This window comes from Anomalospiza imberbis, chromosome 8 (assembly GCF_031753505.1).
Source record: "Anomalospiza imberbis isolate Cuckoo-Finch-1a 21T00152 chromosome 8, ASM3175350v1, whole genome shotgun sequence".
Taxonomy (NCBI): domain Eukaryota; kingdom Metazoa; phylum Chordata; class Aves; order Passeriformes; family Viduidae; genus Anomalospiza; species Anomalospiza imberbis.
In genome coordinates this window covers 16,937,663-16,962,293 of record NC_089688.1, presented here as the reverse complement: position 1 = coordinate 16,962,293, position 24,631 = coordinate 16,937,663, and the positions used below count along the sequence as shown (strand labels likewise).

Sequence of the window (24,631 nt, the reverse complement as noted above, 5' to 3'; positions counted from 1 at the left end):
TGATCCGCTTACGTCTGCAGGTCTTAATGCGATTTAAAAGCATCTCTTCTGCTGCTGATGAGGTGGCTAGGAGACAAGTAGCAGCATGATAGTTCATCCTGTGGGGACTGTGGTACATGTTGCTGTAGTTGCCACAGCCGTATCTACATCAGTTTTTTTCAGTCCAAGTAGCACTATATACAGATAGCGCAGCTAAGAACTGAGTCTGTTGTTTAAAACTTCTGCCAGTAATAAGTATATAATTTTTTATTTAGAAAGTAATAAAGAAAAAGGGCATTCCCTCTCCTCCTTTAAAGTAGTAAATATATTTCTTGCTGTTCATGGGGGGGAGGGTTTGGTTTCTTTTTTCCTGCAGTACAACAGTACATATTTCTCTTCTTGGGTGAGACATCTAACACCACTGCTATTTAGTTTTTAATGATGCTCAAGTCATTTCTGGAAGTAGCTTCCACTGAGAAGCTACTACAAGTGCAACTGTTCTTTCCTGGTAATGAGAGCTTGGTCTCTGTATTGACTTCAAATTCAAATACATCTCCAACATATTGTGAATGGTCTCTGTCTCTCCTCAGAACTGACAGGCGTTAACAAGAGGCAACATGTCATTGCATAAATGCCACCATCACCTTCCACCTTTTGTGATGGAGAAGCTCACATGTTCAATGGAATATTTTGTGTATAAGCTGGCCACATAATAGTAATGGTTTACAATATAAGGTTTGATGTGTACCTAAGGAATTATGAGAATGGTATTTTCTTAGGAAAAATCACTTATGCAGCGTACATTAATGCATTTCTTCTTAAAACCCACAATCCTGTGGAGATCATGCTCCAGAAACAGGAGAACAGGCTTCCCATCTGAAGTCCAGTAAAGTCAGCTGAAACATTTTGGCAATCTCCAGTAGGCCCTAACAAGCTTTGCAGTTTTGACACTTAAGAAGCTGCAGGGCAAGGCATCATAGGAGTCTATGTGAACTTCCTCATAAACCGGAGTTTTGCATAGGCAATGATAAGGAAGATAACAGTCATGCAGAAGAGAGCCACTATGTTTTCCCACATTGCCCAGCTGGTAGGGGCAATTCCTTGGCTGCACAGGTATGCTTCACCAGAACACCTGCAGAAAAGCACAGGGCACAAGTTCGTATTACTGTGTGGCACACATCTTCAGGTAATTACTTTTATTCCTGTTTCACAAAGATCCTGCTACCCTCAACTCTGAAAAACAGGTGATAGAAATAGAGAACCCATCACCAAATAAAACTCAAGGGACAAATCTAGATCTCTAGTTCTCAAAATTTTTCAGTAGCAACCTAATTTATAGATAACTGGCAATTTATGAGGAAACCTCAGAACCATCTTAAACCATGTTAAGTACAGAAGCATTAGCTTCCCCGCAACAATCACTGGAAGTCCAAAAGCTGTGGAAACAGTACTCTAGCACTGTTCCCTGCAAAATATTCAGCTTGCCATCTTTCTAGTACAAATTACGAAATTGTTGCACTGCTACAGCTTAAGGTATCAATAGCCAAGGGTATTTCAAATGGAGCAAAATGGAGCACTGCGAGAGAGATACTTTGGCTCTCTCTGTATCTGCAGGGAGGTTAACATTAAAGAGTTCTGTGGGGGAGACATGTTTCTGATCACAGGTCTACTGCTTTCCAGCAGCTCTGTAGGTGTCCACACACTACATTTCCATTGTTGAGTGACCCTGGATTTATTTAGGAAAACTGATCAATCAAGGATAGGTTATCAAATGCAAAACTTAATTTAGCTCATCTGCCTATTTTTACAAGAAAAGTTTCATCCCTACTTCACTCTTGGGTAACTGTGGAGTTTTACTGTATAATCCTAAAATACATTACTTTGGGACATGTTGTTGAGACTGGCTTTTAAGTGGCTATTCTGCAAACAGTATAAAAATTTGTCACTGTCAGATTTCCCTTTAAGCAAGTCATCATGATTCAGGCCCAGAACCACCATGAGTTACTTACACTTCTTCTGAAATACTGGGGGGACAACTGCCTGTATCTCCCACTGACACTGTAGCATTTGGATTCTTCTCACCACAGAAGTAGAGATCTCTGTACTCATTCACCTGAAGAGCCTAGGGAAAGAGGAAGACACAAGATTTTTGCAGAGTTCATGGTTTGGGCCGTTAAAACTGAAACACTTCAAAGGAACTTGATTATTAGAATACACATACCACCATTATTGGAATCATATGTTCATGTTCCTTTTTATTTTCAAGTTCTTAGACACTGCCTTTCTTAGCAACTGCTCCAAGTTCTGCATGCAGGGTGGTTTGGTGTCCCAGGCCTTGGCCTCAAAGTTATTTAGCCATGGGTTTCTGTCTTACCAACTACAAGTTCCTGCTCAAACACATTCACCTGGATCCAGAAAATCTTGTGGCTGAATGCAGATACGCCAGCATCACCACACTGAAGGCATGGCAAAGTCAGCCAAAGCAAGAGGTGAAAGGTTCCCCAGCACTGGCATCCTGCACTCACTGCTATCTGACAGGACACTTCCACATTGAGTAACACCAATAAAACATCTCAGTGATACTCAAACAATGAGGTCTCACATATCTCCCACCCTGCACCAGCTCCAGCATTCATTTCAGTCATTGTTACTTGAAGCAGGACACTATTCCTTTCCAAAGAGCCTTGACAAGGATGCAAACAGGAGATGGAAACACAACTCCCACCTGTGACCTGCTCTATTTACTGTGTTTCAAGCAGCTGCACCCTTAGATTTCTGGTATCCCAGTTCCTTACTATTCATAAAAGTCAAATTTCATTTCAGAGAAAGCCATGCTGAAGACTGAGACAGTCATGCACTATAGTAAATCCTTTAACCAGTTGGAAAGTCATTGGCCCCAGACTGGCCACCCATACAGTAGTGTCTGGAGAGGCTGTACAATATTTGATTTTATTCTAAACCACAGGGATCAACTATTCAGGCTAGGAATTAGTGCCTGACTGGACAGCTTGCTCTGCTGCTGTCCAAGCAGCACTAATTCTGTAGCACAAAGTGTTTGTTCAGTCCCTGAGACTTCCAGATCTCACACAGAGTTCTAAATTTCGCTTCCTTTTTGAGGCTGGCTGGTTTATTTTTTTTTTTTTTTTTTTTTTTTTACCATGTTCATGCAACAAAACAAACCAAATCTGGCTTTTAAGAGAACTTCATATGTTATACTTTCCAGGAAGCAGCAGTGTGGCTACATAATTTAGAGGAGACCAATGCTAATTTCTACTCACAGTGAGGCCATATCGGGGGATGCTGAAGTACTTGAGCCAGTTCAGCCAGCCCATTACTGAAGGGAGGTTCACTAAGAGGCCAGAAAAGATCTGAAATAGAACAGAGGAGATTAATGAGTCACAAATTCTGTTTACTGCAAATAATACCATTCCTGCACAGATGCTGCAGATCCCAACAGAGATGCACTGGGATTGATGGACCTACTACTGCTGTCATCCCTGTACCCACAGACATGAATTGGAGCCTTGCAGCACTCCCACATCACTGGCCAACAGCACACCTGAGTACTTCAGCTGAACTGCTCGCAAAGAGGTCAGAAAGGTTTTCTACAGACCCACATGTGAGCTAAGAAGCATGATCACAACTTCTTATTCAGGAGGACTGTCTTATGGTAGAGCTAGGCAGAGGCTAAAGAAGATGAGAGAAATGAGAAAGAGATAATGGAGTGGAGAGATGAGAAAGTGAAGAATCAAAAAGGAGAAAAATGGGGAGCCTTACAAGCTGCTATTATTTCAATCTTCCCCTCTGTCCTACATCTTTTATCCATGTTTCTCTTGTCTGGAAAAAGATTTGCTTTTACTTCTTATTACAAGTGGTCTTCATAGCTAAACATGACACTTCAGCCTCTGCTTCATCACAAGTGATTTTGTGCTTACCCCACTGACTTTCAGGACATGCATGTATCACTCCTTATACACTGTGACTTAATGTACATCAGTTGCCCTTCACTACACATGCACACTTCTCACCCACAGTGAGCAGCTGAAGCAGTGCACTATCACTTGGCTTATTGCAAAAGCAGCTTAAATTGCAAATCGAAGAATAAGGGATGTACTGTGGCTCAGAGTATGTACACAGACAGTGACCAGGAATCATCTAACAAGAAATACGTAACTTGGTAGGTTTCACAGTCAAGACATTTCATCACCAGCATCATATCTTTGAAAAAGAACTCACAGCTCTCATCTCCGAGTAGTCTAAATTCCTTTCTCTCTCTCTTGTTCTCTTCCTTAAAAAATCCTCGGGGAAGAGTATTGAAGTAATTTCTTGAACCCCAGGGTAATATTGAATTACAAAAAAAAGAGAGGGTTTGTGCCTTTTGTGCCACTTGAGCAGCAAAAAATCAACAGATCTAAAGTTTATTTCAAGGCTTTTTCCTTTTAAATGATCTAGTTGATCGCTTAGATTTCTAATACTGGAAGAGCAAGATTTTTTTTAAAATCAATCTGTGTAAGGACAATTTCATTTTAAAAAAGCAACACGCGTTTGGGGCACACTGTTTGGAAAGCTCTGGTGGCATCACAACTACTGAACTGCACCCAACCCTTCGACTACAAGCTGGCAGAAGTATATCTTTGACAACAGTGACAATAAAATCACAAGCATGGGGCTGACATGCCACTGGACTATGAATATTTTAGCCTGCCTAGGGTAAGCTCAACCCAGTCCTCTCAGCTGGTCTTAGCTCTTCCCTCCCCTCCACCAAAGGAGCACACATCCCCTAATATACTTACAAGCATCAGGACAAAACAAATGGTGATGAGCAGATTTGCCACAGCCACCACATCCATTCCAGCACTGATAGCCAGGGACATGGCTGTGGCAGTGTAGGACACCAGTATCAGGGTCAGCATGAAGAAGAAGAACCGCCCTGCAACAGCCTGGTATCCTGTCAAAAAGCAGAAAGGTAAGAGTCTAAACAACCACATTATGAATTCCAGAGAGGTACCCTTGGATTCCTATACAAGACAGGCAAATCAGGAAGAAAGTCTGGAGTTGGCAGGAACTATGCACGCTTCAAAGGCCCAAAGAGCATTACCAAAAGACGTCATCAGGCAGGTCCCTGTGTTAGATTGCTGGTGTCTCTGCCCCTGCCCCAGAGTCCTCCGAAGTTATGATGCCAAGCACTTAAATCAGTTGAAGGTTCAAGTAGCAGTATGTTACAGATACAGGAATCTGGCTAAGTCAGAAATGTGCTGGAAGAGAACAGGTTCAATGAAAGCATCAATTCTTTACCAATCATCCAGTAACTGATGCATGAGAATATGATGGCTGGAGTAGTTCTCATGGGCAGCAGATCTCCTATCATCAAGGCCAGGAAGTAGGCAGACACACGGTAATATCCACTGGTGTACTGATGGCTGCGAGGACAGGAAGGAGGGGAGTTGTACAGGTTTAGAGGTTCTCTAGGAAGCAGGCTCAGAGTGTTGTGTTTGATTTATCCTTATTTGTTTTCTGCTCTTTCTACCACTGATTCCCCTCTATGCAAATTGCTTATATTCTTTGTGCTGTCACTGACACTCTATGAAGTAAGGGCTGATCTGTCTCTCAGACCCTGCAGTCAAACAGACAGCCCACCAAGGAAAGTGAATGAAACACTGTGTGTAAAATATCATAAAAAATGATAAGTAAAATATCATAAAAAACCTCCTAAGTCTCTTTTCAAAGAAAAAGATCCTTAATACAAGAGCACGGGGAAGCATTAGACTTCTATAAACTGGAGAAACACTTCATCCACTGCTAACTCATACAGCTGCTTCCAGGAAGAAAGAATGATAGCCAACAATGGGAAAACACCTTTGGGACATCAACTCACCTCCAGTTCAGGGAAATTAAATGTCATTATGATTGTTTTGCTGCTTAATGGAGCTCATGAAAAGATGCTTTAACAGGTGAGGTGCCTAAATCCCCATTGACACAGCTGGTAAATTACACTGGCAAGCAGGGCAGACTAGCAAGAAATGGCAGTGTTGGGGAATTTCATTCCTGAGCAGCTGTTAGGGACAATACCAAGCTGCTCTGAGCAGCCTGTGGGTGGACATGTGCATTCCAGGCATAAATCTCCAGTTTCCGTTTTACTGCATAGGATCTATCTCTTGCTCTTCTATTGCATGAGCTGGAGGCACCTCCAAACTATACTTTCAACATATATGCATCTATACATGTGTGTATACTGTATCTATATTTATTTACATATGTATACACACATACAAAACCATACACATACATGTATATAAATAGAACTATAAATATATTATATATAAATAATATTATAAGTAAATAACTATATTTAATTATATATTAATAACTTATAACAACAATGTAATAATCAAGCACATCTCTCTAAACACAGAGATGCGCTTGATTATCAACGAGCTCTTGTAAGCCAGACAGCAGCCCCCTTCATCTGAGCATCCCTTGCAAAGTTTTTCCAGGAACTCTCCCTTAATTTTAATTAATTTAATGGTCCTAAAGTGACAGTCTTGTCACTTTAGGACCATTGCAAGACTGTGTGTCATCCTTGTGAGAAAGAGGGCAGGAAGAATTCACAGTCTGCAGGATTCACAAGCAGACGTCAAAACCAGCTGTTAACAAAAGTGGGTAGGAAAACCAGTAAGCTGTCACACAGCAAGGAAGTAAAAGCATTTCCTCTTTCCCCCAGCTCTTAGCATTTCAGCTCCCTGCTCTATAGACTAACTTAGCATTACTATTACAATCTCATGTTGCAAGGGAGCAATCAAGTCTTTGGTGGTAATGATTTTGTTCAGCGTCTAAGATACTGCCCCATCTCATTCCAGGGTATGAGACAGTCCAAGTGCCTTATTACTTACACAAATAGTTTCTTGTCTCTGATGAATAGCTCAATTGCAGAGACACTGGAAAAACACTGGTTTGTAGTGACAAAAAACAAGGATCCAACCCTAGAAGGCAAAATAGAACAGTGGAAAAGTGAGGGAACAACCAGATCAAATACTGGCAGCCTCAGACATCATCATATCATCAAGTCAGTGCTTTTCTCTGTCCACAGAATGGAGATATTTAACTGTGCTACTGTAAATCTTAGCTGTATCCTTTATCTTCCCTTTTACATCCCCTATGTACTTATGTGCAAGCCTGACAGAGCTGTGGCCCCTTTAGGACCCCTGGCAATTCCATGCTGCATTGCACTGAGACTTGTGAACCCAACCCTCCTTTGTATTTCAAGTGGATCCCAAGGCCTTTATTCCCTGTGCCTCAAACCTTACTGTTACAGATAGAAAAATGAGCAAAGCTCTGGCTTTTCATCCTACCGATTCTGAATGCCACTTCGGTCCAGTTTTACACCAAAAAAGATAGCACCCACAACCAAGGCTAGAATTACGGTCACTGCAATCTGGAAGTGGAAAGAAGAAAGGTAAAAGGAAATCCTTCAGGTAAGTAAAAAAATTAGGAACTAACATTATTAAGTCATATGCAGGGCTAAAGATTCACACCTGCCTAAAGCCTTGCTCTTGTGAGGCAATGTATACCTGTGACACACACAATTAAAATCCTTATGACAGTTTTTCAGATTTTATCCTCTTCACTTTTCTACTTCGTTCTTTGGCTAGGAGAGTTTAGGAGAAACATGCTTATAGAATAACTGAGTTTAAATTTTAAAGTGAGGCACAAAATTAGTATCACCCTAGAAGATCCCTATGTGACCCAGAGAATGGAGCACTTTCCCCCCAGCCCCAGTCTTCAGTGCATTAGTTCTTATGCTAAACTAAACTGGAGATTTTTTCCAAAGGCCACAAAGGTAGCTGAGCATCTTACTCCACTTACATGGCAGCAGAACAGGACTTTTCTGTTTCCCTAACTGCCTTTGAAAACATGTTCTGTCCTACAAACTGCAGATTATGGGACTCAGAGTAGCAAGAGCCTGAGACTTTTAGCAATTGTTACCTACTTGTGCAATAGAGGCCTGTGGGTTCCTGATGAGATTTTTCAGGGAACGCTTGGACACCCAGTACAGCTGAGTGAAGAATCCATTTGCATAGGTGATCTCATGCTCCTGCTTGGACAGTCTCTGCTTGCTTCCCCGTCCAAGCTCCACTTTCCCCAGTGCTTCCTTTGTGCTCTGATACAGGCTCGAGCTGAGGTATTTCTGGTGCAGCACATCTACCACACTGCTGTCCGCATTGTCTTCTGTCACTCCATTTTCACTGCTCACTTCTGAGTGAGAAAAAGAAGATATGGATTGTGATTCCCTATGAACCTGACCTTCAGATATGGCCCATCAATAAGCTCAGCAATTCTGGAGGCTGAAGAAAAAGGCAGAAATGCCCAGAGAATTTGAGGGCCCTAGCCCTGAGTTTAAGAGGCTAGCTTGAGTGAGAAGTTCTTCCTACATTTTTAATCAAACCTAGCTAATCTGCCCATTCTTTCTGGCACAAAATGGTCATATTCTTGTAACATGGCACCAGAAAACCTTTCTTTCATTTAATTTGGAAAAAATCAATGTTTGCTCTGATTCACATCACTTCGGTGATGTGAACTGCTGTGTAACTACTTTACAAAATCTGTTGCCTTATAGTCCTTCAGTCAACAATGTGCTACATGATCCCCAAGCAAGTATTTCCAAACATTTGACTCACTATACTGGTAGAGAATTTGCTCTCTAACAGTTCCAATCTCTTTCACTCTCCTGTAAATCCAACACTTCTTAGCCTATCTACCTAGTCTTCTCTGCAGCGGCCTCTTACGTGACTGAAAACTTGTCAGCTGCCTCTTGAGACTAAGCAGTTCTAGTTTTTCCATTCTATCCCTCACAGGCTTTTTAAAAATTTTTTGGTATTTGTCATTGCTCTCCTATGCTACTGAAGTGAAAAAAATCCATTTAAAAAGATTTCTGATCTCTTTATAGAAGCCCAAAACAAAGTGTATCTATTAGTAGGAACAATGAAAAGATAATGAAGTGCCCTTAGACTCAAGGAAACCCAGAGAATAAAAGCTTGCCATCACCACATACAATTTCCCTTTGCAATTTACCTTTTCCTGTGTCCACGGGTCTGTGATCTTCCTTGTTTGCTGCCACAGCAGTGGAATCACCATTTATGACATCAAGGAAGAAGTCAGCTGGATTATTGAAGGGTTCACATTCATATCCTTAAAAAAAAAAAAAAAACAGAACAAACACCAAAATCACACATGCAACATGTTTGCATTGCACAGGGCACACCACTGAAGGTCAAGTCTAATACTGTATCACTTTTCCATATGCGTGTTACCAGAAAACTTCACTGCTTTTCATAAGTGTTACTTTACAGCAGTAGATGGACAGGATTTAGGAGATGGTGAATCTGGGGTATCTAAAGACCTTCAAAGCTGCTTATTCACTGGTTTCAGATGAGGAGGAATCTCTAACTTGCTTCTACCACAGCTCAGTATGGACAACTCTTGCCTCCTTCCCAGTGCTGTTCAACCACATTCCACTCTGAAAGACACACAGTTTCTAGCAGAGTTTCCTGGATGTCTGGCTCTACAGCCTCAGATATTTCTTCCAGAGGCTCAATTCTTGTTGGTGTTTCCTTGGTCACAAGGATGAGGAAGGGCTGTCCAAGAGCAGCTTCTTATAATACAGTTCTAAGTATGGGACAAGGAGGAAATTAAAAACAAACAAATCCCAAGATACTTCTACACCTTCCCTGAGAAGGGCTACTAGGAGGAGGAGCAGAAGTACTGACATTGATTAAAGCACCTCCGTTAAAGCCAGGGAAAGCTTACAATCTAATGTGTCCACGGTTGCATCTAAAGATTGGAAGTTCACTCCACATTCTCTGTTCATTATAGTCAGACACCCTCACCCTGCTTAAAGATAGGGCAGCCACCCAACAGTGCAACTATTAACCCATCTTAAGACACACCCTAATTCTGTCCTCTTGGTTGCCCACCTGCATTCAGTCTAGAGCATATTTCTGGATCAGTCTGTACAGATTGCTGCCCATCTGCAGGCTGTGGTTCAAAAACCACTGGATCTGTCACTGAGGCCTGGTACAACTACAAGCATCATCTTGTCTGTTGGACATCATGCATAAACATATCCAGGTGATTCTTGGTTTTGTCCTCATGCAAGGCAAAACAAAGGCAAGAGAGAGCCATACTCTCTTGTCTGAAAATTTATAGGTTTCTCATTCTTCTTCCTGTTCTAACATAACACTGCTTAGACTGTATGTGTACAGTCTCTAACATCCTAGTGATAGAAAAGCATGGGCCTGTTATTCCATGCTATGACAAGAATCTACACACAGATTTAATTCATGAGCCAGTTGCTTTTGCTCTTGGCATGGAAGACTCACCAATAGAACTGAAGTACTCCAGGGCATGTTTTGCAGGACCGTGGTACAGCACCTTTCCTGAAGCCAGTAATGTCAGACTGTCAAACAGCTTGAATATGGAATAACGGGGTTGATGGATGGAAAATATGATGGTTCTCCCTCTTCTTGAGAGCCTGACATAGAAACAAATTATCTCTTAAGTACACCACACTTTGAATTTCAGGAAGGCAAACCCCAAGTATCAAAATCCAAGAGAAATATTTGGCAACTTCTCAGGGTCTTGACCCAGAAAAACCTTCTCTCCCTTCTCTGTCACTGTATCAGATGCTGCCTGCAAGACAGCCCCCATCATTATAGGAGACCATCACTACAGCCTAGGTAGCCAAAGTGTGCTATTGTCTGTAGCTAGCAAAGCCTGAGATCACAGCTGTGTATAAACGCTCCTTATGTGTTTTTAATACCAGATGTCAACCTGACTAACTGGAACAGTCCTACTGGGCTCAATGGCAGTACTTATCAGGCTGTGGAAGTCTGGCCAGCTGAGATTTCTCTTAGCTCTTCTGCTAAAGATTTACTCTAAAGAAAATTCAAACCAAGTTTTCCTTGAAGCTTGTCAGATGTTATTTCAAGTGCTTTAGCATTGATGCCCAATAAGTATCCTTGATGATCAAAGACCTATATCCACAAACCCCAGACCAAAGCAACCCCCACAAGCAAAACCAGACAAGATGCCACAAACCCAGGAGCAGGATTAGAAAGTCATTCTCATTAAATAAGCCTATTTCATCCTCCTTGCATGTAACTTTGTTCTAATTGTCAGAAGACACCTCATCTCCAAAACAAAGGACACTCAGGGTAGATTTGCAGGTGAAGTTATTATCTGAGTTCAAGACTGTTGTTGGGTAATAGACTCAGAGGGAAGACCAAGAAATTATGATTACAAGACCTGAGCTCCCAGTCCACCCTTTGTTGTGGCAAAGTGAAGCTATCCAAGCTACATCTGCTTTTTGGGCTCCAATCCAATGCTTGCTGTGGAAAGATTCTCATAAGCTTAAAAAGGCTTTGGAAGAGACCCAAACAAATAATTTGCCACTACTTATAATTATATTTGTCTAGTTTTTATGTTTTTGTTTTTTAAAAGAGCACTAGAACTACTCAGTCATAAAAACATTCCTTTTTTTACTAATGAATTGACAATCAAATTGCAACACACTGAAGAACTGACTCTTACTTCTTCAGAAGGATGAGGACTGCATTGGCTGTGCTGGCATCAAGGCCAGTTGTTGGTTCATCCAGAAAAAGGACTGGTGGCTCTGTGATGAGCTCCATCCCAATGTTGGTTCTCTTCCGTTCCCCTCCAGACACTCCCCGGATCAATTCAGTTCCTACCTGCATACAGAATAAATCAGATATTTGCAAAAAGACCCAGTCAGTACATGCTCTGGAGTTGTGGGCTTTCCACACCTAGCAGCCATTTTCATTTTCAGAGTCCCTTTAATGAACTCTAGGACCAACAACAGATGAGTTTGACTCAGTGTGAGGGACTGTGTAGCAGTACGCTAAGCCTGATTTTCAGAGGTACCAGGTGACTTATGACTTCAGGGAACAAGGATGACACTGACAAGGAAAAGACAGAGTGGGGCCACAGCATTCAGAGGAGGCATTGGTGTGCAGAGATGCCTTTTTTTGGTAGCTTGCATGTTAATACAAGCTCTACACAGAACTTTTCCATCAAAGACCAGTTTTCCATCCCTCAGAGCTTTCAGAAATGAGAAAACAACTTTCTTGTCTTGTTCCACAAAGCCAGGAAGTGACTGAACAATTTTCCAAGATGCAATGACTAAGCAACTCTTTCCCTTCTGAATTTATACAACATGCTGGACATGATCCAAAATCTTCCCCTTTTAGTAGCAAATACAAATACCTCTCTCCAAGCTCCCTCCTGAGCTGGAGACTGATTTCTTGCATGCAACATGGTTTAGTCAGGTTCCTGTCTGGCTTCCTGTAACTGCACTACATACACCATACCGCCTAGAGACAAGTCGTTCAATTTCCAGAGGTAGTAGGATTTCTGAGAAAGGTGTCCTTCCTGCTCACCTTAGCATCAGCCACTTTGCTTAATCCCAGCTCATTGATTATCTGGGTGACTCGCTCTTCCTTCTCTTTAATGCTGATGGAGCTGGGGAGTCGCAGCGCAGCAGAGAATTGCAGGTTCTCCCTCACCGTCATCGTGCCCATAACAACATCATCCTGAAAGTACAAATGGACAGTTGGAAAGACTCCTCAGCTGCTGAGTGGGCACAGGAGTCCCTTAGTGGCAGTTACTGGATAAGCTGTTTGCATACCACAGTGGAACCCAGACTGAAGGACAACTCCTACTTCGAATTTTACATGACATGAAATTCAAAGTCCTTCAGTAGCAGTCAAGGGGAGACTGTAGCTCTGCAGGCTCCACAGCTTACACCAAGCACTCCCTCAGCCTGGTTTCAGGCTGAGTAGTTCAAGTGCAGACAGTGCCACTGTGTACTGCATGTGCATTTTTCTTACTAACCAAAGTGAGGCAGAGCAGATAATGATTTTGTAGAGTTAAACTTCTGTCAGTCCAGCTGGAGCAAAAGGACATTGCTAGTGCTCAGTGTTCAAGGCAGAGACACTCAGGGAACCACCCTGGTCAGTTCAGCTCTGTTCCCAGGTACAAGCCATACCTCGTTGTGGTCCAGAGCACCTGCTGAGTTCAGCTGCCAACAAGGAGCTTTCCCCAGCTCCTCACTGGCAGCAGATTCTCAGAGAAGCAAGCGTATTGCACCAAGATGGTCCTGCATGTCTCAGCTATGTACAACTCTTGGACCTCAGACTTTATTCTAAGGGTTACAAAAGCTTCAACAGTCAAGTGCACTTTGAGGGAGAATCAAATCTATCCAGCTGACAGACCTGGGCAGCCTACAGCAACCTGCAACAACCTTGAGCTAAATAAGAGATTTGTCATCAGGTCCATTCAGAGCTCCATCATCCCCACTTTGGTATTTGTACCAATTGTGTATCCTACCATATGATGAGAAAAGGGCTGCAACACTGGGTAGCTGCTAAGAAATATGCTTGTTCCAGCAGCCATCTTTGGAAGACATTCCCTAAGCTGCAGGGCAGCAGATTCTTGCCTGCTCTGGGACTCTGCCCAAGTCAGATGTAGTGCATCATTAGCACACATGATATATCAGTCAACCATGTTTGGCACTGGAGTTAACAGAGGAGACAAGAATGTGCTGCTTTGCTGCCAGAAATGGTTTGGGCATTCCAAGCCTTCCCTTCCCACAACCCCTCAGTCTCTGACCCCAGCCTCCCATTCTCCACTCTCAGATCCGCCAATAGAACTGTTGGGTCGCTACACTGCAAACGAAGCTGTGAATTTAAACTTAATACCAAACATAACCAACAGTGGCATGACACCTTCACTCTCACAGCATGAATGCAGAGACCACCAGCAGTTTTACAGGGATAACATATGACTTAGCATGCTGTATGCTAATCTGCATAAAAATGATCCTATAATTATGTATTTATGAGTTCAGTGTTCATAGTTTTTGGTCCATCTTTATTAATCCAGGGAGTACTGCATGGGGTGGGAGGGGGGAGAGACCATTTAGCATTTCACCAAGTTGCTAATCATTTTAAAGTTATGTTTGGTTGCTTTGGACATTTGAGAGACAAATGTTTCAAATTGGGACCACTTGTGAGAAACTTACTGGCTTTTCATTGGCTGCTGAGGATTTGGGGATCTCTGACCTGCAGGATCAAGATTTAGAACCCGTCTCATCCCATGGATCCTGCAGAGCCCCCCAGCTGGCAGCTCTCAGCTGCCTGTGTCACATCTGCCTGCAGTCAGAACCCTGGATGGTTTCCAGATTTGGCTGCTCATACGACTGCCAAGAATCCCCTTCTCCCCAGGGCTTTGAGGGTCTATTATTGGTCCAGGCCTCCACCCACTTCCGCAGATTCAGCTGGCTTTTCCTGTCTCCTAGTGGAATGAACCTCTGTCACAGCCAGCTAGAATCAGAGGAAGAACAGCAGGGATCTATTTATTTCCTAGAATTATTGTCTGATAGTTTGAAGGTACTTCTGCCAGCTAGAACAGCTTCTGAGTTTAACAACAAGAGATTTTAGGTGTCATGGTTTTTTTTCCTCTCTTTTTTAAAAAAACTTCAGGGCAGAGCCCAAAGGCCAAGTCACAGTAGCCCAGCAATTTGGGCATCCATGTGGCTGGGGGAAGACACACCTCTGTTCTTGACTAGGCTGGAGTAACAGTGTGATCTTATTGTCTTCCACATTCCATATTAAAACTAAAAACTGTAACAGCTGAGTTATCAAATTAGGCTCTGTAGGGATCACAGAAAATTACTTAAACTAGTCGTTGATGCTTCCTCATCTTATGTGGTCTTCCATCCCAAGGTCTCCCAGGCCTCCAAGAAGGCAATTACTCACCTGCACAACATATCCTGAGATGCACTTGAAATTTGGAGGTTGTGGGATGCCATCTATAAGCACTTCTCCAGACAGACCTGCTGGGTCCTTTCTGGCAGCCAGCACATCTAGGAGACTTCAGACAAACACCAGGCATTAGGTTTTGCAATAACTGCTGCTTTTACCCTTGACTGGTTAAGTACCACCAGCCAGGACTGAGTTACAGCCTGCTCACAATGTGCTGCAAACCAGAGGGCACAGGAATGCAAGCTTTAGCTCTTTGTACAGAAAGTCTGGTGTACATGCAGGGTTTTCCAGCACACGGTGTGCCACAGCAGTATGGCAGTGTACAGACTCTCACAATTCACAACAGTCAACCCCCTACAGACATAAACTTGGTCTGTGTATTTACAGACAACTTCAAATGCACAGAGACAAGAGCACCCTGCTGAGTCGTTGCAGGCTGCTCTCCCGCCAGGGGAGCACTGAACTAACTCCTCTTATCTCAAGGAAATTAATCCATATGGGTGTAAACAAGACAAGAGTTAAGATTAATTCTAGAAAGTATTTTTTTTACATATCACTGGATTCTCCTCTGTCAATGCAGAGGCCAGCCTGTCTGCCAGATAAGTAAACTGCCCTGATGAAGTGCTGTTCTTGAAAGCATCCTGATTAACCAGCAGTCTCCTTAGAAAAGAAGACCAATGGTCACCACAAAGACAGACCAGTGTGAGCCCTGGCCATATTTCCGAGTGTCTGACATTCTTGTAGTCAGAGAATGAGAAAGAGCTCTCTTACCACAGGAGAGAAACAGCATTAGCATTGGATGGAAATAGTCTACATGGAATTTCTCTGTGCCTTCATCCAAACAACTCAAGAATGTGTGCACCCCCACGAGCAGGCCACAGCCAAGTTGGGCTAAGGATCTAGAGCATCCTACAGACTGCATTACACCATATTACTGTCAGTTGTCACAGAAGGGTCTGGCCTGGCAGCTTCAAGGAAGTCTTGCTGCAGAAAGTTCAGAGAGGGTGACATCTTCCATGCCCCAGAGGAGCTTGTACCCCATCCCCACCCCATTATCAGTGAGAACAGAGCCTACATCTGAGCTCCAGACATCCCAGTTCTGCCTCGTATCTGAACTCAGGCCACCACCAAAGATAACTGCAGTAATACAGAGCACCAGCTGGAGCAGATGAGGGGTGTGACACAGTCACAGTGCAAGAACTTCAGCAAAGCTGACAGAGGGGCAGGAGGTCAAGCTGCATCACCAGATTTCTCAAAGGCATGCAAAGATCTGAGCGTGCAGTTAGCTCACATCTCCCCTAACCCTCAGAATCCCAAATATACCCTGAACAGCTCACTGTCCATTTAAAGGAGCAGAAGGTACTCACGAAGATTTTCCGCTCCCTGTTGGCCCCAAGATAGCATTCAAGCCTGGTTTCATAATGCCACTGGAAGAAGGAAAGAGTTGTTAACAAATAAGGACGTTTACAAGGACCACCCATATGCAGATTTTAGTAGATGTGAAAAAAATACTATTGAAAGAAAAACCTCATATATTAAAAACTACTTAAATCTGAAATCTACAAGCACTTTTCCTTTCTATCGCAGACTGCCACTCAGAACAGAATCAGAACTGGACATAAAAAGCAATCTATGTAAGACAGAAATTAAATGTCTTCCCTGCTCAGCAGGGTCTTGAAAAGAAGCAACAATTGCTCTCTGTTGCTCATTTCCTCTGACTGCACCTTGAACCACAGTTAAGGGAACCCTCAGATCTTCTGGCAGGAGAGTTCACACAAGTTTGGTCCTAAACTGCTTCAGCTATATCCCAGCTATTTTGCCTGAAAGCAAATCAAAGTGCTTACATGAACTGCTGACTGGCAGGAGGGCAGTCATTTCTGTACCAGCACAGCTGGATCTAGAAGGTGACACGAGGTCACTGGTTCACAGCAGCAGATTAATTCCTACCCTTTAGTATTTCATTTAAGCAAACACTTACTTAACGTTATGAAGGATCTTCTTTTCCACGATTTTCCGTTTACAAAGGAACCCACTGGACTGCTTAACGGAGTAGTGGATGTTATGGAAACTCACAACAGAGCCACGAGGAGATCGGAGGGACTCTTGTGTTGGAACAGAACGTTGGAAATTGCCCACTCCTTCCTCTTCTCCAACAGAAATAATGTTGTGATCAAATGTGTCTGACATCATGTTCTTGTTACACAGGCCAAGCTCCACTGCATGGAGGTCACTGTTGTTTTGAGCAGTTCCCATCTGTTGAGACGAAGAACACAGAAACACGCAGGGAAGGAGACATATGAACAAAGATTTCTCCAGAAAGTGTCTTGGAAGAGCAAGTTCATACACGCCACACCAATCGGTACACATGCCAAGTTTCCAAAAGGATGGACATCCGCACCGGAAGACATCCAGTAGTCAGTCCCCAAAGGCACGGAAACCCACAGATTTAGAACTAACCTTTAAGGACAATAAGTATGTTCTTGAAGTAAATAATGCTTGCTCAAAGGGCATCTAACGAGGCAAAAACAAGCCTACCTATGATGGTCACCATCTTTGGCAGCACAGTCAGTACTGCTAATGGAAGCTGTTACCACTTGAGGAGACTTAAGCTCACCTTCTTCAGTCATAACATGCTTATCCCCGTACTCCCCAACAAAGCCAGCAGAGAAAGCCTATTAATAAATCCATATAAAGAACCACAGCAAGAAAAATGCTTGTGTTTATGAAAATGAAGACCAGCCACATTCACCTTGTTTGCTGCACAAGTCTGTCTCAGAGATATTAATGTGATTAAAATAACAATTACGCATGCTAAAAATTACTGTGATGTTGGGGAAAGCCAAGGTGCTCATCAGGTTAAAACAGCAAGGAGAAAGATCTGTCCACAAACACATCCATTGCTAGCTCCTCAAATTTTGTGTGAAGATAGAAGTATCTCAACAACTACCCCTTTCCTACCATCTGCACTTCTTTCCTCAGAGCACTGAGAGGGTGATAACTAGTAAGACCACCACTACAGTAACAGTAGATTTCTCAGGGAAAGATGGTCACCCTATTAGGAAACTGGGGCTACAAAAGCCAGGTTTAAAGAAACAGGAATTGTCCTTTCCTCTCTGCCTCTTCCTATCACTGAAAGCTCAACAAGTTGCATGTATTTTTCCCTGTATAAGTAAAACAAAAATCAGGGGCAAAGGAAGGGTTGTTTAGTTTGAACCCATAATGAACTCTAAGGCTTGTCACCCCTAGGAAAGACTTGCTTATGGGAAACTACACAGGATATGCTGGTGTTACATCAGCAAGAGATGGCTTATATACTTGAAAGGTTGCGCAACAGATGATGAGTAAAAAAAAAAAAAAAAACAACGGGATGATAGTGACCCTAGGGACAAAGACCTTGTTAGACTTTTGAACATTTTTATTGTACCTGTCCAGGCTAGGTTCTGTGATTTAGTTCACCGTACACCCTTTTACGCAGGTTTTCGTAAAGCTACCGATTAGCACTGGCAAGGGGGTGTGTGCACGGACGGCATGTGAACGAGAAAAGCCTAGCAGAGGCTACAGGTAGGCTCGGGCTGCAGCAGCACCTCACGGCAGTGCCCCTCTGTCTCCCACCCACGTCCCGCGGGCCGGTTTCGCCACTAAACCGGAGCCGCGACCCGACCCGACCGACCGCGCTCCGCTCTCCTCCCCCGGCCCCGCCAGAGCGCTGCTCGGCCGCCCCCGGCCCGGCCCGGCCCGGCCCGCGCCGTTACCTCGCGGCTGCCGCGGCGCTCGGAGTGGCGGCGGCTCTGCCTTGCCGGTGTTTTATAAGCGGGTCCGAGCGGCGGGTTACATAAAGCGGCGGCGGGGAGTGCCGGCGGTGGCACGCAAACCCCGCCGGTGGCGGGCGAAGGCGGCGGTGATGGAGCCGCGCTCCGCGGGCGGCGCGACCCCCGGGGCGGTGCCGGCGCCGAGCGGGGCCGAGCCCGGCCGTGTGAGGGCCGCGCTGCGGGAGCGCTGCCCCCGGCGGCAGCGCTGGGCCCGGGGCGCCGGCGCGGAGCAGCCCCCGTGAGCCGGGGTGCCGCGGGCTGCCGCGGGCTGCCGGCGCCGTCAGCCCGCCTTCCCGGGGCGGGGAGAGCAGCGGGGCAAAGCCGCGGTGTTCGCTCCTGGGAAGCCCCGAGGCGCGCAGCGGGCGGCGGACGCGAGGAGCCCCGTGAAATGCACGGCCCCTGCGCACCCCGGCGCAGGAGGGACAGACGGGCAGCGGGAGGCAGCGCCCACTCTCCCTCCCGCCTCCCGGACAGGTCATCACCCCCGGGGCATGGGTCCAGTCCAGCCGGGTCAGCTGGGGCCATTGGCCGCCCCAGCAGCCCTTCCCAGGGTGACACTGCCACTCCGATCTCACCCCATCCGTGGCAGTGTGCTCCTTGGTGAGCCCAGAGGGGGTCAGGACAGCCTGCTGGGCCGTTGTCCATCAGGTTGCCTCTCTGTGCTGCCATGTGTTCCCAGCTAGGAGAATGGGTGAAATCAGGAATATTGGATTTCCTTCACTTTGGGGTCAAGACTTCTTGTCTTCCCATTCTCAAGCACTATCATCTTTATAAATAAGCTCTGTCTCCCCTAGTTCCTTGATACTGTGAATGCAGGAAAAGTCCAATTTTATGGTTTATAAATACGATTTATGGCAAAAGTCATCATATTAATTGCCTCTGGTTTGACTGCCCTCTGCAGCTCTGTAGAGCATTGGTTTTTCTCTAACTACACCTTTTGTTAGATCAATTTAAGGCTCAGCTAGGATAAAATATACCTCTATCTATCAAATCAACAGTAATAATGAAAACTCCAAAGGCTCACCTCTCCCTTTTCCAACACCTGCCTCCTCTTGGTATGGTGATACACTCCATGCCATTGATGCATTAGGCAGAAGACACCCCCATCCTGTGAAGCTGCATTGTTCTGCAGGCCTGACAGGGGTCAGCAGCTGGGTTTATGGGGGTGTTGAAATAGCCCTAGAGATCTCTCAGAAGACCAGATTTTGCCATAGGCTTGCTGAATGCTATCTTCAGTCACTCTATGGGTCAGAAGTGGACTTGAGTTCATGTTTCCTATGTGATTTAACTTCCTCTTTTGGGGAAAATCTGCCTACATTGAAGATTTTTGCCCTAGTGTTTCACCAAACATGCACATCTCTGTCTCCAAAAATATTTCAATCCCAAATACTCACTACCCCTCAAAAAGCTGCAGAGGCAATCTTCTCTTGTCATGTGTCTGGAACAGTGAGGCAAACAGAGCCTGTGTGCTTGGGAACAAAGGTGAGCGTTTTCTGAGTCATGAACTTGCTGCTCCACATGGTGCCTGCACAGTGGTGCAGGAGAACAGCTCACTCAAGGAGCACAATTAAAAAGTTCAGGTTATTCTTGACAGCTTCAGTTGTACATCTGCTCCTCAGACTAAGGTGGTAGGTGCCTTCATACTGGTCATTTTGGGAAATACTACTGCTCCTCCCACACTTCATGGAATGGAAAATCCACTTCTTTGTCCCCTGTGCCTAAGCACATCCCAATGACAAAGAAACAAGCAGAGACCCCAGATATTGGGAGGAACTACATCTGCCAAATACAGGATCTGGCTGGAGGCTCTGGCTTTTCTCTAGCCCATTCTTCAAGCAGCAGTCTTCTAGGCTTCTTCAAGGAGAGCCTATTTCATCTCCCACTCCAATTAGCAGTATTTTTCAACTGTATCATGTTACTAATCCAGTTAATCTAGCTCATACTGTTGCTGAGGGAGGTATCTGCCAGTACAGGGATAGAAAACAGTGTCTGTAGTTATTTAAGACAAATACAACAAGCCTGATGACAGCCTGATGTTACTGTACTTTTCTCTTGCTCACCACTCTGTAGGCTGGTAGGTATGCCAGCACTGCTTTGTGCTCCTCATCCACTGAGGACAGTTTGCCCTGTAAACTGTCAGGTTTTACTGCAGATTAAAGGATGTGGTCTTACAGAAAGACACCAAAACCATTAGCCCAGTGTAAAGCCCTGGAGAAAGCACCAAGCTACAATGCCCTGGTGCATCTACTGAGTGACATAAAACAAATAATGCTACAGGCTTTGAAGTGATATGTTGTGATAGCAAGGAAAGAACAGCCTGGGTCATGTTTCAGATCTCATGTAGTTTTTAGCACAGGTTGGAGATCTTTGCTTTTTCTCCTTAGCTCCTGCTGCCTTTAGCCTCTGATTTGTCTGCCACTACAGGGTTGCAGAACAGGAGGGACCATGATACCATCCTGGGCATGGGGGAAGGGATCTAGCAGAACGTGAGGCTTTGAGGCGTCCTGCTGTTTCTCCACTGCTTTCTTTAGCAAGCTGCTCTCATTGACCTGAGGATCCAGGGTGTTTTTTAATCCTACCTAATGCTGAATTTCACAAAGCTCATAGAATATTTCAGGGACTTGAACCAGCAAGAGAGTGCACAAGAAATATGTCCAGGAGGAAATGTACAATGATTAGTACTATTGCCTTCTCTACGGAATGCATCAATAAGCAGATCCCAATGCTCACTGTATAAAAGCAGCTCTGAGATCAATGCAGAAGATATCAGATGTGGTGCTTGAGTGATACCTTCTGGGCTCTTCTTTTCCAGAAGCTCCAGTAAACCACTCCAAAAGACACACCCTGTACAGATGTGTACACATGTACTGAATCTGGTGCATCTACAAAATTAGCACTTTAGGCAAAAAAAAAACTCATTGTGCTTTTTCCACCCTGATTGCTCATCATGTCAAAGCTAGTGCTGACTGGCCTCCCTTACTTGGTTAAAGTGCTGCTTGCCCTGGGGAAGTTGACTTTAGCAATACCTGCAGATTATGTAGAAGAAATCTGACTCTGTCAAGTTTTGTTAATCAGTTAGTCCATTATCTATAAGCACTAAATCCTTAATTGGTTAAAGATAAGAAAAGGTTCAAGTAAACCTAAGAGTAAAGGAAATCAGTATTTAACTAATACACTACACTGAGATATCATGGGCTTCATTCTAACAGAAATCATTAATAATTGAACTATAGGACCAACAGAATTATCTGGTAAAGCAAGTAATCAGCCAAGGATGTCATAAAGTGCCTAGTGCATCTAAACCACCATGACTCTTCAGCACTTAAAAAGATGACATCATAAGTGTGCTGAGATTTTTATCATTCCTACTCGCTGCTGTTAGTAATGTGTTCAGGAGCCTGCTAAGGAGAAAGAAAGCTCCCATGTCCTCTCTAGCCAAGCAGGTCTGGGAGAGACACCAGTTGTGACCCCCCCTATAGTATTCTCAAGCCTTTAGGACAAGGCCTAAGACTTCAGACCAAGAAGTGCAGCAAGCACTTGAGGCCACAACACACAATCCCCAGAACAATTTTCTCCCACACTCAACCCAAGCTCCTGCACAGGACTCCTTCAAGTACAGTTTGTCTTGCTATTTGTGAGTCAGGAATGGGCACTCCATCCTTCTGCTTCCCTTCTGAGGGCCTCAGTGCCTGCAGGAGGCTAACAGGATTAAAGTGTGTTTTATCTGTCCCAACTCAGCTCTGCAGAGGTCAGTTCCCTTGCTAGACATGAATGTTGACATACACATTGTTACATAGGCATTTCACCTCCTTCCTCAGGAGCAAAGTCCAGGCTGCCCTACGAGACATTCCTAAAAACTGTTTAACTTTTATCCACTCCCAAGGCCTGAGCTGCTGCCATTAGGATTTGTTGCGATAGTCCTGAACACATTCAGACTTTTTTTTGCAGTAGGTGCTGTACACCCAGAGTTGCAGAGTTGCACCCAAGGGACCATACACAACTGTAAGAGTGTGAGATACCATTATAGCAAACAGCTTGCATTCTGGAGAAGGAGACATAGGAAAGTAGCTCTGTCTCATCCATAACTCTTCCCTTTTGTGCCTTCCTAGAGGCCCACCAGTGCTATATGACGTTGACAGAGAACTACTGTGCCGTAACACAGGGCAGAGCATCACAGAAGGTGAAAGAAAAAGTGCAAAGGCTCAGAAATCTCAGTTGTCCCCTACTCTAATGCAGACTGCAGGAAAATAACATTTATAAACAAGTAACTGAGGAAGAAAAGCAGGGAATCACCAGGCATCAAGTGTTATCAAAGATAACCCAAAACAGAAAGCCATACTAAATGTTTGGATTTTTGTCTTGAAGGCAGTAACAGAGAAGAGAACAAAGAGAAGGATGCACTTTGTTGCACAACTCACCCAGTAATGCCACAGGAAAAAGCAGGACACTCCAAGGCTACTTATGCCACAGTTCTTTGTACTCACCTTCCATCTGGCCTCACTGGTTATGTTCCACTATTTTCCAGCTCATCTCTGTATTTGGCTTTTTCAGTAAAGCCACTGCCTGGAATTTGTCTTGACCAGGGCAGCTCAGGTTTTCTGACTGTGTTGCTCTACTCCTCTCCAGACTAAAGTTTTCTCTCCTACATTGGAAATGGCTGTGTAAGTGGAGATGACAAGTGCACGCAAAAGGGACAGAGGGAGCCCAGGGTCACCCAGGAGCCACTGAAGGCCAGTGAGTTGTCCTAGGCCTGAAGGTAGTTCCCAGTAATCAGGAGAGGCAGCATGAGTAGAATCACAACAGAAATGCCAGGGTAGGTGTGAATGGAGAGTAAATGAGAGTCTGGGTGTAGAACACCAGGAGTGGCAAATGTTGATGACACTGAGCTTGGCTTCTCACCAGGACACCAGTACATCTAGGGGTAGCTCCTCCAGGCACTCAGAGTGGGAGAGAAGGGGCAATGAGTAAATCTTAATGACTCACAGAAGAGGGACAGGACAAGAAGTTGAACGCTGTCATCTTCTAAAGCGTGTGAAAAGACGTTTGTAAACAACCCATGGTCACCAGGCTAAGAATGGAGGAGACATGAGAGGTCTCTAGCTGATGTTCCTTGTTCTGTGTCATGACAAAGACCCTGACCACAGCCCCTGGACATAGGTCCTCACACCTAAATGCTGAACAGTTCCTTTGGGCACATCTCTCCTTCCTCATGAGTACTTGGTAAGAGAACAGAACCGAGTACAATCTGTTCTGTTTTACAATAAGGGCATCCTACACTCTTCATGGGAAAGAATACCTGCTGGTGGCATGGCCTCTCCTGGCCTGAACAGAGTAAAACTCTTTGAGGCAGAAGAGGCAGTATTCCCAAAAGGATTCAGAAAGCCTACCATCTCTTGCTGCTGTAACACTTCTCAGTTGTGTAGGAAACTGAGAAGAAGCTCTGTCCTTTTGTCTGTCCCAGAAGTCTTTGAATGTGCTTTCAAAGCCTGCTCTCTCTGTGAACTCCAAACATGTCTGAACAGCCTGGGTGGTTTGCAACCTTACAGCAATATGTCTGCAAGTGTGTGTGTGCACAGATATGGAGTTTTTCTCTCTGAGCTTGCCCTTTACTATTATTTCTGATGCTTTCTGCAGAAGGGAACCCCACGGGGACTCACAGCCAATGGAAATGATCACCTGGGACGGCTTCCCAGTCCCTTCTTAGGCAGCACAAGCAAATCCAGCTTCAAGTTCCTTTGCATCTTGCTCTGAGTGTCTGTTTCTTAGGTGGCTGTGCCTTCTGGCACCTAGAAGTAAGCTTACCATCAGAGTAATGATCGGTATCTTCTGGGGATGGCAGTGGCCAGGAAACAGCACCATCCAGAGCTGTTTGGGACATCCTGTGCTGTAGAGGCCTGTTACTGCCATGCACACAAGCTCTCTTGGTAACTTTCTATGGCACACCTCAGCAAAGCTGGCTGATTCATGCTGGAGAGCCATCACTGAAGAGCCATTGTTTTGTCAACT

At 44.5% G+C, this 24,631-nt stretch overlaps 1 protein-coding gene across 3 annotated transcripts; it reads right to left on the bottom strand.

The window, feature by feature from the left end:
- Positions 1-231: 231 nt before the first annotated feature.
- Positions 232-19,856, bottom strand: LOC137478021 (broad substrate specificity ATP-binding cassette transporter ABCG2-like). 3 transcript variants are annotated; one of them, XM_068197511.1, is made up of 16 exons: positions 19,650-19,856; positions 16,795-17,069; positions 16,184-16,243; positions 14,811-14,925; positions 12,432-12,584; positions 11,566-11,723; positions 10,356-10,507; positions 9,049-9,165; positions 7,967-8,232; positions 7,329-7,411; positions 6,870-6,959; positions 5,275-5,399; positions 4,773-4,927; positions 3,258-3,347; positions 1,989-2,101; positions 232-1,111 (listed from the first exon to the last, which is right to left on the bottom strand). In XM_068197511.1, exons 1-16 carry the CDS (start codon positions 19,710-19,712, stop codon positions 964-966), a joined length of 2,163 nt encoding a protein of 720 aa, XP_068053612.1. In that variant the 5' UTR covers positions 19,713-19,856; the 3' UTR covers positions 232-963. The 3 variants fall into 3 exon arrangements, 2 of the variants coding, with proteins under 2 accessions (XP_068053612.1, XP_068053611.1); XM_068197510.1 differs by lacking the exon at positions 19,650-19,856 and adding an exon at positions 18,569-19,036; XR_011001360.1 differs by lacking the exons at positions 5,275-5,399; positions 19,650-19,856 and adding an exon at positions 18,569-19,038 and having other exon boundaries at positions 973-1,111.
- Between the last annotated feature and the right edge of the window lie 4,775 nt (positions 19,857-24,631).